Genomic DNA, 14264 nt, shown 5'->3' with positions numbered 1-14264 from the left:
CCTAGGAAGATAGTACCTGGTAACAGAAGAGAATCCCTGGCTAAAGATCAGCGTGCCTAATGCAAAGAAAAAGGACACTGGGTCAGGGACTGCCCAAGAAGAACAAGAGGGGCCATTGGAGAGCTTCTTGGTCCTAGAATGCTGACTATGTACAGAGATAGAAGGGAAGCCCGCCCAGTTGTTTTGTGGAGACAGGGACCCAATGCTCTGTGCTCCTATGCCCCCCAGTGGGCCAATATCCAAAGACCTAGAGTGCAAGGGGCTACTGGCAACGAACAATACTTATGGACTGCCCGAAGAACAGTGGACCTTGGTGTGGGCCGGGAAACCCACTAGTTCATGGTCATCCCTGACTGCCCCTATCCCTTGCTCATGAGAAAATTGCTCTCCAAAATGGCTTGCGTGGGCTGAAATGGCTGGGTGAGGCCATGTGTATGCATATCTACAGACTGTGTATGTGGAGCTTAAGACCTGTCTCAATGCACCAGTACCTGATGCTGGGAGATGTGTGACTTAGTCCTGATCTGCCTGGAGCACATCACTCCTGCCAGCCGGCGCTGGCAATTATCACCCAGTCCAGGACTTAGACTGTGATAGAGTGCCTCATGTTCTGCCTTTGAATAGAGTGTCCGAAAAGATGGTACCACTGGTCAGCTGCCATGGACTAGATTCTCCACTGGTTGGGGACAATCTGCTCACCTTGCTGCCCAATCCGGACCTGGAGCCACGACAGCACGAGTGTCAAGTACTGGCAGAAGCCCATGGGTGGAGGAAAGACCTCTGCGACTGACCGGTTGACCCCTGCTGAAAGCCAAGGACCTTGTCCACAGACGGGAACAGTTCTCTTCATGAATGAAGGTCAGAGACAAGTGGGTACTGCCATGGTGAACAACACGACGTCATCTGGGATGGCTGAACTTCTACCCCTCAGCACATCAGTGCTGCAGATGCCTTTACAATCTCTTGGATGCCCTGGTGAAGCCAACAACTGCAAGAGATGGCCTCGATAGTCATCAAGAAGATACTGGAAGAAATCTTCCCCAGTCTGGAGTGCCCAAGGTAATCTGGTCAGACAACGGCCCTACTTTCCTTGCCAAGGTAAGCCAGGGTGTGGCCAAGTATTTAGAGGTCGATTAGAAATTACATTGTATCTACAGACCTCAAAGTTCAGGACAGGTAGAGTAAATAAATAAAATTTTAAAAGAGACCCTGACCAAATTAAATTAACCATGGAGACTGGCGCAGACTGGGTGACACTCCTTCCCTCTTGCTCTCTTCAGAGCAAGAAATACCCCTTCCAGATTCAGCCTAACCCCTTTTGAGATCTTATATGGGGCCTCAGCTCCCCTGACCGTATTAGATTATGTTACTGAACCAACATGTCATAGTGCCATAGTAATAATGATTTGTGTGCCAGGCTAAAAGACCTACAGGTGATACAGAAAGAAATCTGCTCACAGCTGACAGCAGCCTATGCTCCGGAGACCCCTGAGACATCTCATCAGTCATCAGTTCCAGGAGACTGCAGCTACACTGAGCCCAGACACTCGAGCCTCACTGAAAAGGACCATACCTGGTGCTGCTGACCACCCTGACAGCCGTCAATTCTCAGCCCTCACCAGCCGTGTACTAGCTGTTAGGACTGAGAGCTGGGACCTAGAGGGAAATTCAGTGATGTTTGTCCTGGGTTCTATCAAGATAGGTGTGGGATAGGCTTGATTTCCATTACAAATGATGTAACATTACATATGTTAGTACTCCTAATACTTCTTGGGACTGTGCCTCAGAGATCACAGTCTGTATGAGTTTAGAAGTTCTAAAAGCTAGTCATGACCTTGGTGTATAGGCTTGGATAGTGTCCAGATTAGAATCCTCATGTTAAGACAACAATACCAAGCTGTTATGCTAGATGAAGCTGAGTTCTCCATGAAGTTCTAAGATTAGAACTATTAACAAAAAAGGAGAAGGGAATGTAGAACTAGAGTTTTAAAAAGGTTACTCATTGTCAGAGTCCGGATGTGCAGGGCCGGACATGCCTGAGGGAGAGCCAGAGATAGGACTTGCCAGACCAGCTATCAGCCCCAAGGACATTGATCATCTGTAGCCACCCTCTCCCCTTCCTTCACCCCCCTGAGTGAGATGAGCCACCCTACCTGCCTGCCGAGCTGCTAGAGAGCACGTACACCTTGCTGATGTAATTTCACGCCGAAAGTAACTCTGCACCATTTGAATTGACCAATCATGTGTAACCGCGCGAATGCCCCTATATAAACCCCTGAGTTTGGAAGCTCGGGGTCGATTCCTCTGTCTCCTGTGTGGGATACGTGTCGACCCGGGATCCCGCTAAGACCCGGGATCTCGTTAATAAAAGCTACCTCCTGATGTTACATCAAGATGGCTACTCGTGATTCCTGGGGGCACCCCATCCTACGATTGGAGCGAGAGACGCGGCTCCCCGTTTAGGGGTACGCTCTTTCAATACCATATCCTAAATCTAAACATTTCATGAATGTATCAAGGTATCAACCTTCTAGAGAAATTATACATTTTAAAATAAAATATTTAATAACTGTTACATAGGAGACATTTGTCACAAGACTTCATCTAGAAAATCACTCTTACATGAATAGAATAATAAACTGATTAAAATAAAAAAAATCTATCAGCATTTCACCTTCATAGAAAAGACATTTTAGCATTTCTGTCAGAAGTGGGCGAGCATGAAAATGCAGCTTCCTTATGGGTGATATCTTTGAAAGATTTTGCTTTAGTGTTCTAAGTATAGCAATGGGAGGTGAATATAAAAATCCATCTTTAGAGCCTGTCAGCCTTATTTTCAAAATGAATTCAGGCTCTGCAGCACTTTTCCTGTCTAGTTTGATTCAAGTAGCCATCACATCTGTCACGGGCTCAGTGAATATATTTTGGCTCCTTATGGTCAATTTTAGTTAAAAGTTTATCTCAGAAATCAGGCACACTTGTAATTTCAATCATTAAAGAGCCTAAAACAAGGACTACGAGTTTGGGTCTAGCACAATAAAAAAGAAAAAAAGAAAAAAATGAGAAGCTATTTCATAAAACAACAGTAGAAAGAAAGTAAGGTCAAAGAATCAGGAAGAAAGAAAAGACTGAACAATACAACTAGATTGTAAGATCTTATTGCTTCCCTTCATTGTTTTGTACATTTTCCACAACTCAGTAGTTCCATGTGAAGAATCACAGTAAGCATCTATATTCAATGGGGCATGTGAGTAAACTTGATAAGCATCTCTTCTACCGTGAGTGTACCAGCATCAGGTTTTAAGGGCACATACCTTTAACACCCAGGATGCAGAGGCAGGCGGCATGCAGATGTCTGTGAGTCTGCTTAGCTAAGACTAGAGAGACAAGCTGCCTCCAAAACTGGCAATTGCTTACACAGGCAGTTTTTCACTTTTAAATTAGTTAAATATGGTTGCCTTGTCTGTTGAAAAGCAGGTTACAGGTTACAAGAGGAAAGTAGTGACTTACAAATTCTTTGACTGTAGACCATAAATCTGCAGTGCAAATACACATTGGCCACATGCATTCTGAGAGTTTCTTTCTTTTTTATATTTTATTCTGTCTCAAAAGGCAGGCTTCTAATGATCTACACTAATTTTATAACGGACTCTCCTTCTCCTTATAGCCCATAGACAAAACCATGGTTACATAGTACAGAATAGTATATGATAACTTCCCAGGGAACTAGCACTAATGTCACGACATATAAAGAAAATACCCAAACTATTGAACCTTACGTAGAGTGATACTTACTAAATCTAACATTCTATATCTCCAGGTAGCTGTATATTCAACATGGTTTAAATATAAAGACCAAGGCAAAATTTTATAATCAATACTCTATAAAATGAAAGAATATGGAACTAAAATGTATTCCTACAAATAAATGAAAGGGACAATAATATTCAAACAAAAAATAAAAGTTTAAAGACATCTCAATTAAATGACATCACATATTTTTCCAGGAAAAAATTACCTTTCTTAAACAGTTTTGTTAACCTTATATTCTTAATTTTAAACCAGTACAAGCCAAAAGTGAAGTGATGTCCAACTTCATACAGACAATCTTCTCTTTTATCCAATTAGAAAGTAGGCATATTTCTGTTTTCCTTATACCAACTATTCATACTGTGTTACATCCAGTATTTGTCTCATGTTTACCTTTTTTATATGACATATGTATTTCCCACCATTCAGTAAACTTATTACCAGTACTCGTGGACAAATTCCTAAGAGTTCTAATGACATCTTCAATCTAGTGATAAAGATCAAGTTTCACATCATGGCAGAGATCATTTAAATCTTCTACATTTAGTTTATAATTTAAACTGTGTGCTCAGCCATCCAAAATTCTTCTTAGTTTCCCTTTTTAGTTTTGTCTGTGACTAGACTGAAGACCAGCAGTCCTATGTTCAAATTCGCCGAGTAATGGTGCCAATAGTCAAATTCTAATCAAGCAACTGTGATGGAATTATTTTGTAGAGTGCTTAATGCCTACAGTCATTGAATACTTTGTAGAACATCCATTATTCTAGGTTGTCTGGACAGGCCTGATCCAAGCAACTGAAAAAGCCTTGGCTCAAAATAGAGATGGAATTGCATTTCCCTGCCAAGAAGGGAATTTTACCTGTGGTCTTCAGGGTCAGCAAATTTCTGGCAAAAATTGCAGCAATTTTGTTTGGCCTATCATGTAGATTCATCCTCTCCCTACTTCTCTTGCCTTAGTACTTCTCTTTTTTAGCATTTCTATGGCTATGATAAAACACCTTGACCAAAACAACTTTGGGAAGGAAAGGATTTAACCCACTTTACAAATTTCAGGCCACATTCCACCCCTGAAGAAGTCAGGGCCAAAAAATGTGAGTCAGCAACACAAAGATAGGAAATGAAAAAGAAGCCAAAGAGGAATACTTATTAGCTTGCTTACTCTGCTTTCTTATAACCGCAGGGCAACTAAGAAGAGTTGACATCATTCAACATTGGTTGGGACTCCACCATCAATCATTAATCAAGAGCATTCCCAGTAAACTTACCTAAAGGCCAGTTTTATGGAGCCATTTTTCTCAACTAAAAGTCCCTCTTCTCAAAATACTCTAGCTTGAGTCAAATTGACATAAAAACAGCCAACACAGTCCTATTGATCCCACTTCATGGAGAGATCTTTGATATGTATTGTTTTATCACTTTTAGTATCCGGGCTACAGTTCAGTTCTTATCACATCCATTGTATATGTCATATCTGTTGACTGCTTACCCTAAAAACTGTCTCTCAAACCTGATGGATGAAAATGATATTCTGCATCTTCTTAACTATGGGAATCCTACATCACAGGGGTGACTCACTGTTCTCTGATTCTCTAAAACTTTTCAAAAGTGCCATGTGAATGGCAAAGAACATGGTATGTGCTGGTTAATTTTAGCCAATTTAACTTAAACTGGAGACACCTAGGAAGAGTGTATCAGAAGATTCACCTCCAACAGATTGGCCTATGGACATCTGTGTTAAATGTTTTTGCTTAATGACTTATGGGAGGGGTTCAGCCCAGTGTGGGCAGTGCCAACTCTAGGGAGGTGGTTCTAAGTAGTATAAGAAAACAAACAGAGAAGACCAGGGAACATGCCAGTTCCTTCAATAGTCTCTTGCTTCTGGGTTCCTGCCTTGGCTTTCCTTGATGATGGGCTCAATCCTGTTAGACAAATAATCCCTTTTTTTCCAATGTTGTTTTGGCTAGTGTTTGATCACAGCAATATAAACCAAACAAAGACATATTGTGGCCTTTATGCTGGCTATTGTCCTTCCTTATGATAGCAGCCACCACACACATAGGAAAGATCTAGAAAGCTCTGGAATACACAAACCTTCAGTAAAGCCTTAGTTAACAATGTTTCCCAATCAGTTTTCTAACTTGTAACGTAAAGACAATATTGTTAGTCAGTATACAAGATTATCATATACAATCCCTACTAACAGAGGTCATGCAAAAAAAACACTATCACAAGTTTAATGAAATATGCATTTGTGACAATATTCTGCACTGACACACCAATCGTGTATAAAAAAAACTTATGAAGTCACTTTGATAAACTCTGGAGAAAGAAAAGTGCTTATGGTTGCTAATATCAACTAGGTAGTTATGTCATTTGCTGCTTCAAACTTCATCCACCTTATTTATATCTCAAATAACTCAAAGAAGAATTTGCTATCACTGACTACCTTATATTTGAATGCACAGTCCAGATACAGGAAAGTTCGTACAGCTAAATTGTTAGTTAGGATATATCTCATGGCAATTTAGTTCCATTGTCTGTAACCTTCCATGCTGCACTGAATACCTCCTGTGAACACAGGCTGACTTTTCATAGGGCATATTGTTGAACAAGAGAGTACGTCTTTAAAATTGGTCCAAAAAAGACCAAATGCTATGATGGAGGGAATGGAATGTACTTCAGATCGCGGCAATGCTACTTGATGTCCATATGTTATACATCCTCACAAATTCCATCAAATTAAAACAGACAAAAGCAAACTGTTTCTCCATAATAAGCTGCATGAAGAACAAAAGTTTCTATGAATGCACGTAATAACACCTAGCCAGTCTCTTACTTATTAAACAGCTTGTGTGGTAGGCACTGTTGCTGAAATCTTAAGAGAACGTAGGTGGCCCCATCTGAGAAAGTGTTCTATAGTTTTTCTTTAGTGTCAGTTATTTTTTAACTATGAATCTGGTTCAGCACAAGGAATTTAATACTGTCTACATACAGATCTCCATCATCACAGAAACATTGTAGTACTAAAGAGAAAACTAGTTCTTGCTAGAATAGAACCTCCCGATATTGACAAACAGGTGATTCACAGTGATCCATTTTAATTACACAAAGTGAAATAGGCCTTGCTTCTGCCTAAACGGTAGAATTGTACAGTGAGTAGCAATGTCTGAATGTGCAGCTCAAACTACTAATAGCACTATAATCTATCTACCTTTCTTTCTATCTATCTATCTATTTATCTATCTATCTATCTATACATAATCACATGCCATTTATAATTAATATTTGGTATGACAGGCAGTAAAATTTTCCTTTAGTTCATAAACTTTGTATGATAAGAAGTGGCAATTAACCTCCATATCAATTTTACAGGAAAATTCATAAATATTCCTGTTCCATAGAAAGTATTTGGGAGCATTTTTTTCTGTGAAATCACTTTTTTTTTTTCTGTCCCTAACAAATATTGATGCAGAACAAATATCCTGAGGGAGTTTCTTGCTCAGATCTTTTAGACATTTCTCCCGGCCAGTGTGGACATGAATCAACACTATTGAAGGGACCCATTGGTTTTCTATTTTACAAACGTTTCATTTTTTCTAAAATAACCCCTAAGTTTGTTCCTAATACCCTATATTATATAAATATAAATATATGTATATATATATGTGTGTATAGTTAACTATATATAATACATATTGGTATTTTAAATAACGTAGTATATTAGTAAAAATACTTAGGTTTCTGACTTCCTCCATGCTATCTTCGAAGTCAAACAGTCAAAGCTTACCATAACCTCATATTCAAAATCTCAAATGTTACATTTGTTTCTATTTCTTTAAGATTTTAATTCAGCTTTCTCTGAAAACTAGTTCAGATCTTTTGTTAACTATAAAGTCACTTCTCTCTAGGGTCCATTTTAGAAATTATATCCTTTCAGTAGTATTTCAGATAGTAGATCAAATCATTAAAATGATGGCATATGTATAAATGTTTCTTCATCTAAGTACAGTAATCCACGAAAATGCATTTTATGTCATGGTTTGCATTTTGTTTGTCCCCACCCCCACCTTTGTTGTTCTGCTTGTTACTGTTTTTTCGAGACAGGATTTTTTTCTGTAGCCCTGATGTCCTGAAATTTGCTCTATAGACCAGGCTGGGCACAAACTCAGATATCCACATGCCTCTGTCTCTGCTGGGATTAAAGGTGTACACCACTACCGGCTGGCACTTGTTTTCTTAATTGTCAATTACATATTAAAATTGTATCTCATTTTCCATGATTAGCTGTCTGTGTACTATGATATGAAGATGTATTTAAGGAAAAATAATTTTAAAATTGTTAAATTTCCCAGAGAATATGATATTTGCAAAACAATTTAAATAAAGTCTAACTAATGATTTTTTAAAAGTTTCAGTGAAATACATGACTATAGAGAGGCTAAATAGAATATATTTTTCTTTTCAAAGAAATTTGGAGATAAAAACAACATTTAATATGTTATATTACTTGTTTCAGTAATATCAAAATAGTTTCAATACTTCTTACCAGGACATGTCAATGCATAACATTTTTTTTAATTAGCACCATTATTTCAATATAACATATAACAATGTAAAATTAGATGATATCTCAATAGGTATTTTACCTTTGCATTATAGGGAACGTAATGTTTTGATAAGGCTTCAGGCATATGCATCCATGTTTTGTCTGTAACAGAAAAAATGCAGCAATGAATTAAACCATGAATTTCTATGATGCCATACGCATACATTCTCACCTGAAGGATGCCTTGCTGGAGAATGCAGTCTAATTTCCTGAACCTTTCTTAATTTAAGAAAGTAAGGTCTTGTAAATGAAAATGTTAATTTTGTGGTATGTCAGTATATAGCCAAGGCTAACCTCAAGCTCACTGTCCTCTTACACACGCATCACTTCCCCTGGTTCTCATTTTATAAGAACAGCAGGGAACTAGGAATAGTAACAATTATGCAAATTAACACGAGTTTTATTTTGCGTTTACTGCTTTCATAAATGCTAAGGTATACTGAATAATTGCCAGCTAAGAAAAATATTATGTTCTTTTATAGTTATGATAACTTTAGTAAAAAGGTTTGCAAAATCTAAAGGGAAAAATACATTAAGGGAGGAACTGCTCTTCCATGAAGTTGATTATGTTCATTAAATGCAGTGGGCTATAGGGATAATCTCTACTTCAAATTTAGAAAGCAATAGTTGAAGGTCTACTATCAGAAGTTTTGAAAAGTAATTATCTTAATTGTAGTAATTGGAAATGGTAGGCAAATGTAATCAAATATTAGAAATAAAATAATTCCAGAAGGATAGGTTGCAGGGCTGGGGAGTTGGATCAGGAGTTAGCATGAGCAAAATGCTCTCAGAGCAAGCATGAGGACCTGAGTTCAGATCTGGCTTTTGCATGTAGCACCTTCATCCAGTATTTCACATCTCAGTACTGAGGAAGCAGAGGTATGAGGAGGCCTGGATCCCAGTGACCTGGATTTTATATATATATATATATATATATATATATATATATATATATATATGTATGTCTAGTGGCTCATGCCAGTAATTCAAGAACTAAAGAGGCCAGGTCAGGTGGATGACTATAAGCTGAGTTAAACAACTCCTGGACAATTTGACTACAAAGTGAGACTCTGTCTCACAAAACAAAGAAAAATATATATTAAGTATTACACAATGAAAAGGTGGAAATATAAAAAAATTATCAACAAGAAATCTAAAAATATATACAACTTTTTTATCTAACCTCTTATGGGAACAAATATGTCAGATACTTGAGTGGAATAGGGATCCTTCATTTGTGGACACTGATGGTGATGATGATAGTGATGATTGTAGGAAGCCGTATTGGATTTGGGCCTGGCCGCTTTGTGACTGTATGGCCACAGTTAAGATGACTGCCGTAAAGTCTTGAGATTGTTGGACAAAAGCCTCTCCCATGAATTTACCGCACAAGAAGATAACAATCACAGAATGCTTTCAGCCCGAACAAGACCCTTCTGGTGTCTTGCAGGGTTTGACCCCCGCTGAGCCCTGCTGATGCATATGGAAGCCTTTTGTTCCTAACAAAGGAGCAGTCTGGCCTGGTACCAACACACCTGGGTGGTGGTCAATTCGTTCCTGCCTTTTGTCTTCTCTGTCTTTGTCTTTGAAATTTAGGCTGGTCTTCCTGGATATTTCCCTAGTTTATTCAGGTCACATAGTTGGTCTTTTGTTATGGAAGTCTTGAGCCAGGGTTTCACACTGTGCTTCCCAGATATTTTCTACCTGGTGTACTTAGGGTATATATTTTGGTGAATAAAGTTACAGGAGGCCCTTCCTCTTCTGGCTTGACACGAATAACCTGTGTGTGTGTGTGTGTGTGTGTGTGTGTGTGTGTGTGTGTGTGTGTGTGTGTGTGTGTGTTTCTTTAATCCCGCAGGCTTTCACCCAATTCTCGGTACGGATTCTCGGTACCGTGTCGGTGCAGGCACTGACTGATGATGATGATGATGATGAAGATGAAGATGAAGATGATGATGATGATGATGATGATGATGATGATGACGACGACGACGAAGACGACGACGACGACATCATTTGTGTCCACAAATGCAAAATCTTTTTTAATCATCTTTTTGACTAAGGAAAGTGAAGCCACCAAGCTTAGTAAGAACTTGTCTCTTCCCTTTCCCTTGAAAACCTCCATCATCTGATTGCAATCAAAACAGCAAGTAATGAGTGGAAGGGAAAGACCCCAGTGAGGAAAAGAGAACAGAGGCCTAGACTCCTTGTTCTGTAAAGGTTTCCAGATCTGAGCTGATGAAAGAAAGATTTCCTACTATGTACACATAGCACTATTATTTAACAGCAAAATCAGACTCTCTATGAATTATTCTATAACACATGGAAGTCAAAACTAACAGCTAAAGTTAAAGTAAAGTGTTTGGTTAAGTTCTAACCTAGAGGTAGAACAAAATGCTGATCAACAATTTTATGATGAAGATAATCATTTAACTTAAACATGGGTAACATGAAGGTGAAGAACGTTTTAGAAGAATGAAATAATGCACAAGTGCCTGTATTTCCTACTTCCCAATATGTCCTCCCACTGTGCACATGTTGAATTGGAAAGGAATATTGGTCCTTGAAATTTTTCAATGGAAATCAATTCAATTATCTTTCAAGTGTATATTGACTTCTAGATGGGACCTTTGGCTTTAAAGCTTTCAGGAAGACAACTGTAACCATATCTATGTATCGCAAAAGGACTGGAGAGATTTGTGGCCCAGCTGATCAATCATGACGTAAGTATTTTCCTGCAGACCGTACAGTGTTGGAGAGCTATTTCTTGACTGTGCTACTACAAAAAGGGAAACATTTCCCTTTTGGTGGGTTTTAAATCAGAAGCAAGTTGTAGACATCAAACAATGTCACTTTGCTTTTCTTTACTCAGACTATAAATAAATGTTTTCAGATTCACAGGTTTGAACAGGGTCTGAAAGATCACATTATCTAAATTCCTACTGAATACACTAGTCTGCACGCCACAGCCAAGTGTTTGCACCTGTTTACAAACAACAATTTAATAATTTCTATAAACCTTCACAAACTATGTGAATTTTCTTATGCTAAATCAGTGGCTTTACAGTTTATATTTGTTCGCCCTTCGTTACAGTAAATGTCAAGTTTGAAAATATAACCCTTCAAATAAGTAATGTAATACATTCCTCATTGCATACAACGAATTCTCAAACTTGACTTCCAGTGAAAGTGTTAAAAGTTGCCCCAATTTGATTTGTGATCTGATCATGTTGTATGTGTCAGACCATCATTTGCTCATTTTAATTCCAACAGTAGAATGCTCGCTCGGCTGGTATGCATAGCCCCATGAATAGGTGCAATGGTTCATGCCTCTACTCCCAACACTTGCCATGTGGAAGCCAGATTATCAAAATTCAAGTTCATTCTCCTAGCGACACAGTGAGTTTGAGATCAGAAAGGGATAGAGTAACAGAGAACATACTTCACTAAATAAAATAGAACACTAACTCTATAGTTGCTGGTTCTGGGTATCTATTGTCCATACACTAAATAATCATAGTTGATTTTACTGTTGGGTCATTTTTTTCTTATTCAAGATAGTTAAGGTCAACCTCCAAAACTTTATGTGCACAGTAATGCAATAGTTGGATTGTCTATATCCTTCTTGGGCAATTTACAATATCTACCTAAACTTTAGTGTAGAATACAACCTAATTGCTCATTTATGTCTGTTTATCTATTAATTGTAACTAATTGTCATCTCTTCCAGCTTTCAGTCATCTAGAAATCTGATTAACACTATTTAAATATTCACTCTAAAATCCCCTGAAACAAGTTAAATAGAAGATAGTTCCTGGGCCTCTACTAAAAACACCCTTTCCATAAGGAAAGAATTAGGGTCATTTTATTCTATACAGTTTAATAGTATAGCATACAATGATATGTTCATATGTATTGTGAACTAAGAATATTAATTCTTTTTAATTTAATGAAAACATATTAATTAGTAGTAACTACAAATGTGAATTGCTCTAATATAATCAAATTGCTTTGATAAATAGAAACAGCACATGTCTTATTTGTACTTTATTAGTAAAAATACTGATTTGACTGCCAAGTTCTTACCTTTCTTCCTGCTGAAAGCCCGGTTCATGATGTTGATACTCCCAACTGCTCAGCTCAGTAATGCCCAGTACCCTGTTATAAACATAAAGGAAGCATTGATGACCAACCTCTGTTGTTTGCCAATTGTTTTGTTTGCTTTTTTGGAAAAAAATCTTGCTATGTAGCCCAATCTGGTTCAAATTCAGGGTAATTTTCCTGCCTCAGTCTCACAAATGCTGGGGTTGCATATGCATCACAGCACCCAGCTTTCAGTGCATTTTAAATGACAAAGCATTTAAGAGATGTTAAATACTCAATATACATAATAGTCTACTAACTCCCAAAGGGCAATAGGTAAGGATAAACCTAAATACCTAACATAATGAGGGACAGACTTAAGTGCAATATGTCAGCTAAAAGTCCTCCAAGACATGCATATTGTTTATTATAATTATCTGTAAATTTAAGGAAGACGGTTACTTTTCCTCTGAATTTGCTGAAAATAGTCAAGTTTGGAGTTCTTCTTAACAACTGAGATGGACAGGGGAAAAGTTAATATATCTTTAAAAGCAAAATCATTTTATAAATACATTCACAATGTACAACAACTTGGCTAATGGACTTTTTGTTCTGCAAAAGGGGCTATCCATCTCAGACACTTAACTTATTCAGCCAACCTTTTCATGTAAAAATTATTTCTATATACAAGCTCAGACATCTTACAAAATAACAGTTTATGGGGTGGTTAATGTTAGAATCTCTATTTGCGGACCCATGGGAGTGTTAAGTTTTTGGATGAGTATGGAAGGAATCTTCTCTTTAAGAAGGCAGACATTTTTCCTCATTAATTAATTAATTAATTGACTTTACAGCCTTTATAGCAGCTTTTCTCCCTCCTCTCCTCCCACCTTCACACCCCTCTCCCATTTCTCTATCTCCTTTTCCTCAGAGAAGGGGAGGTTTCCCATCAAAATCTCAGCAGGACTAACTGCCTCCTTTCCCACTGAGTCCAGACAAGATAGCTGAGCTACTGGAAAGTGATTCAAAGGGCAACAGAGTCAGAAACATCCCCTGCTCTAATTGTTAGGGAACCCACATGAAGAACAAGCTGAACATCTGTTACATACATGTATAGGCCTACATCTAGCTCGCACAGACATAGATTAGTTTACTCTGTAGGTCTTCTTGTGGTGCCCTTGATCATTCTGGTTCCTTCATTCAATCCCCCCACCCTACTGTTCCACAAGACTATGGGGTGTTCCGTCTATTGTTTGGCTGTGGGTCTCTGCATATGTTTCCATCAGCTGCTGGATGAAGTCTCAGAAGACAATGGATAACATAAATGCTCATTTACACAACAGAATACTATTTAACTATCAAACTTACAGGGTAAGATGGAACTAGAAAATACACTGAATGAAGTAACCCAGACCCAGAAAGATATGCACGGTATGCGTGTGGGAAGCTATGTGGGAGAGGAGTAGGGAGGAGGGAAGGCTGAAAGAGAGAATGGATCAGTGTCCGGGGTGTGAACTCTGGGTCCAGGGAACCTTCTGGGTTTCGATGGGGTTAACCCTAGCTGAGACCTCTATCAGAGGAGATAAGGAAACTAATGAGGCCACCTCATGTAGCCAGATAAGACTTTCCATGGAGGGAGGGGGACACCATTCCACACAAAATTAGACTGAAACAGAGAAGGAAAGGCTATAAAGAAGAAAAAGAGGAAGGAGGAGGAAGAGGAGGAGGAGGAGGAGGAGGAAGAGGAGGAGGAGGAGGAAGAGGA

General features: G+C 38.4%; 1 protein-coding gene across 15 annotated transcripts in view; it reads right to left on the bottom strand.

Moving 5' to 3' along the window:
* Gulp1 (GULP PTB domain containing engulfment adaptor 1) overlaps positions 1–14264 on the bottom strand; it is a 276236-nt gene that overhangs the window by 123855 nt on the left and 138117 nt on the right. For all 15 annotated transcript variants that reach the window (XM_039083451.2, XM_063267053.1, XM_039083457.2 and 12 more), the window contains 2 exons: positions 12503–12574; positions 8457–8518 (listed from right to left, as the gene is read on the bottom strand). In XM_039083451.2, coding sequence (XP_038939379.1) covers positions 8457–8518; positions 12503–12530 — 90 coding nt within the window. In that variant the 5' untranslated portion in view covers positions 12531–12574. The remainder of the gene's footprint in view (positions 1–8456; positions 8519–12502; positions 12575–14264) is intronic.

Source organism: Rattus norvegicus, chromosome 9, assembly GCF_036323735.1.
Source record: "Rattus norvegicus strain BN/NHsdMcwi chromosome 9, GRCr8, whole genome shotgun sequence".
Lineage (NCBI taxonomy): Eukaryota > Metazoa > Chordata > Mammalia > Rodentia > Muridae > Rattus > Rattus norvegicus.
This window is presented reverse-complemented; position numbering and strand designations above follow the sequence as displayed.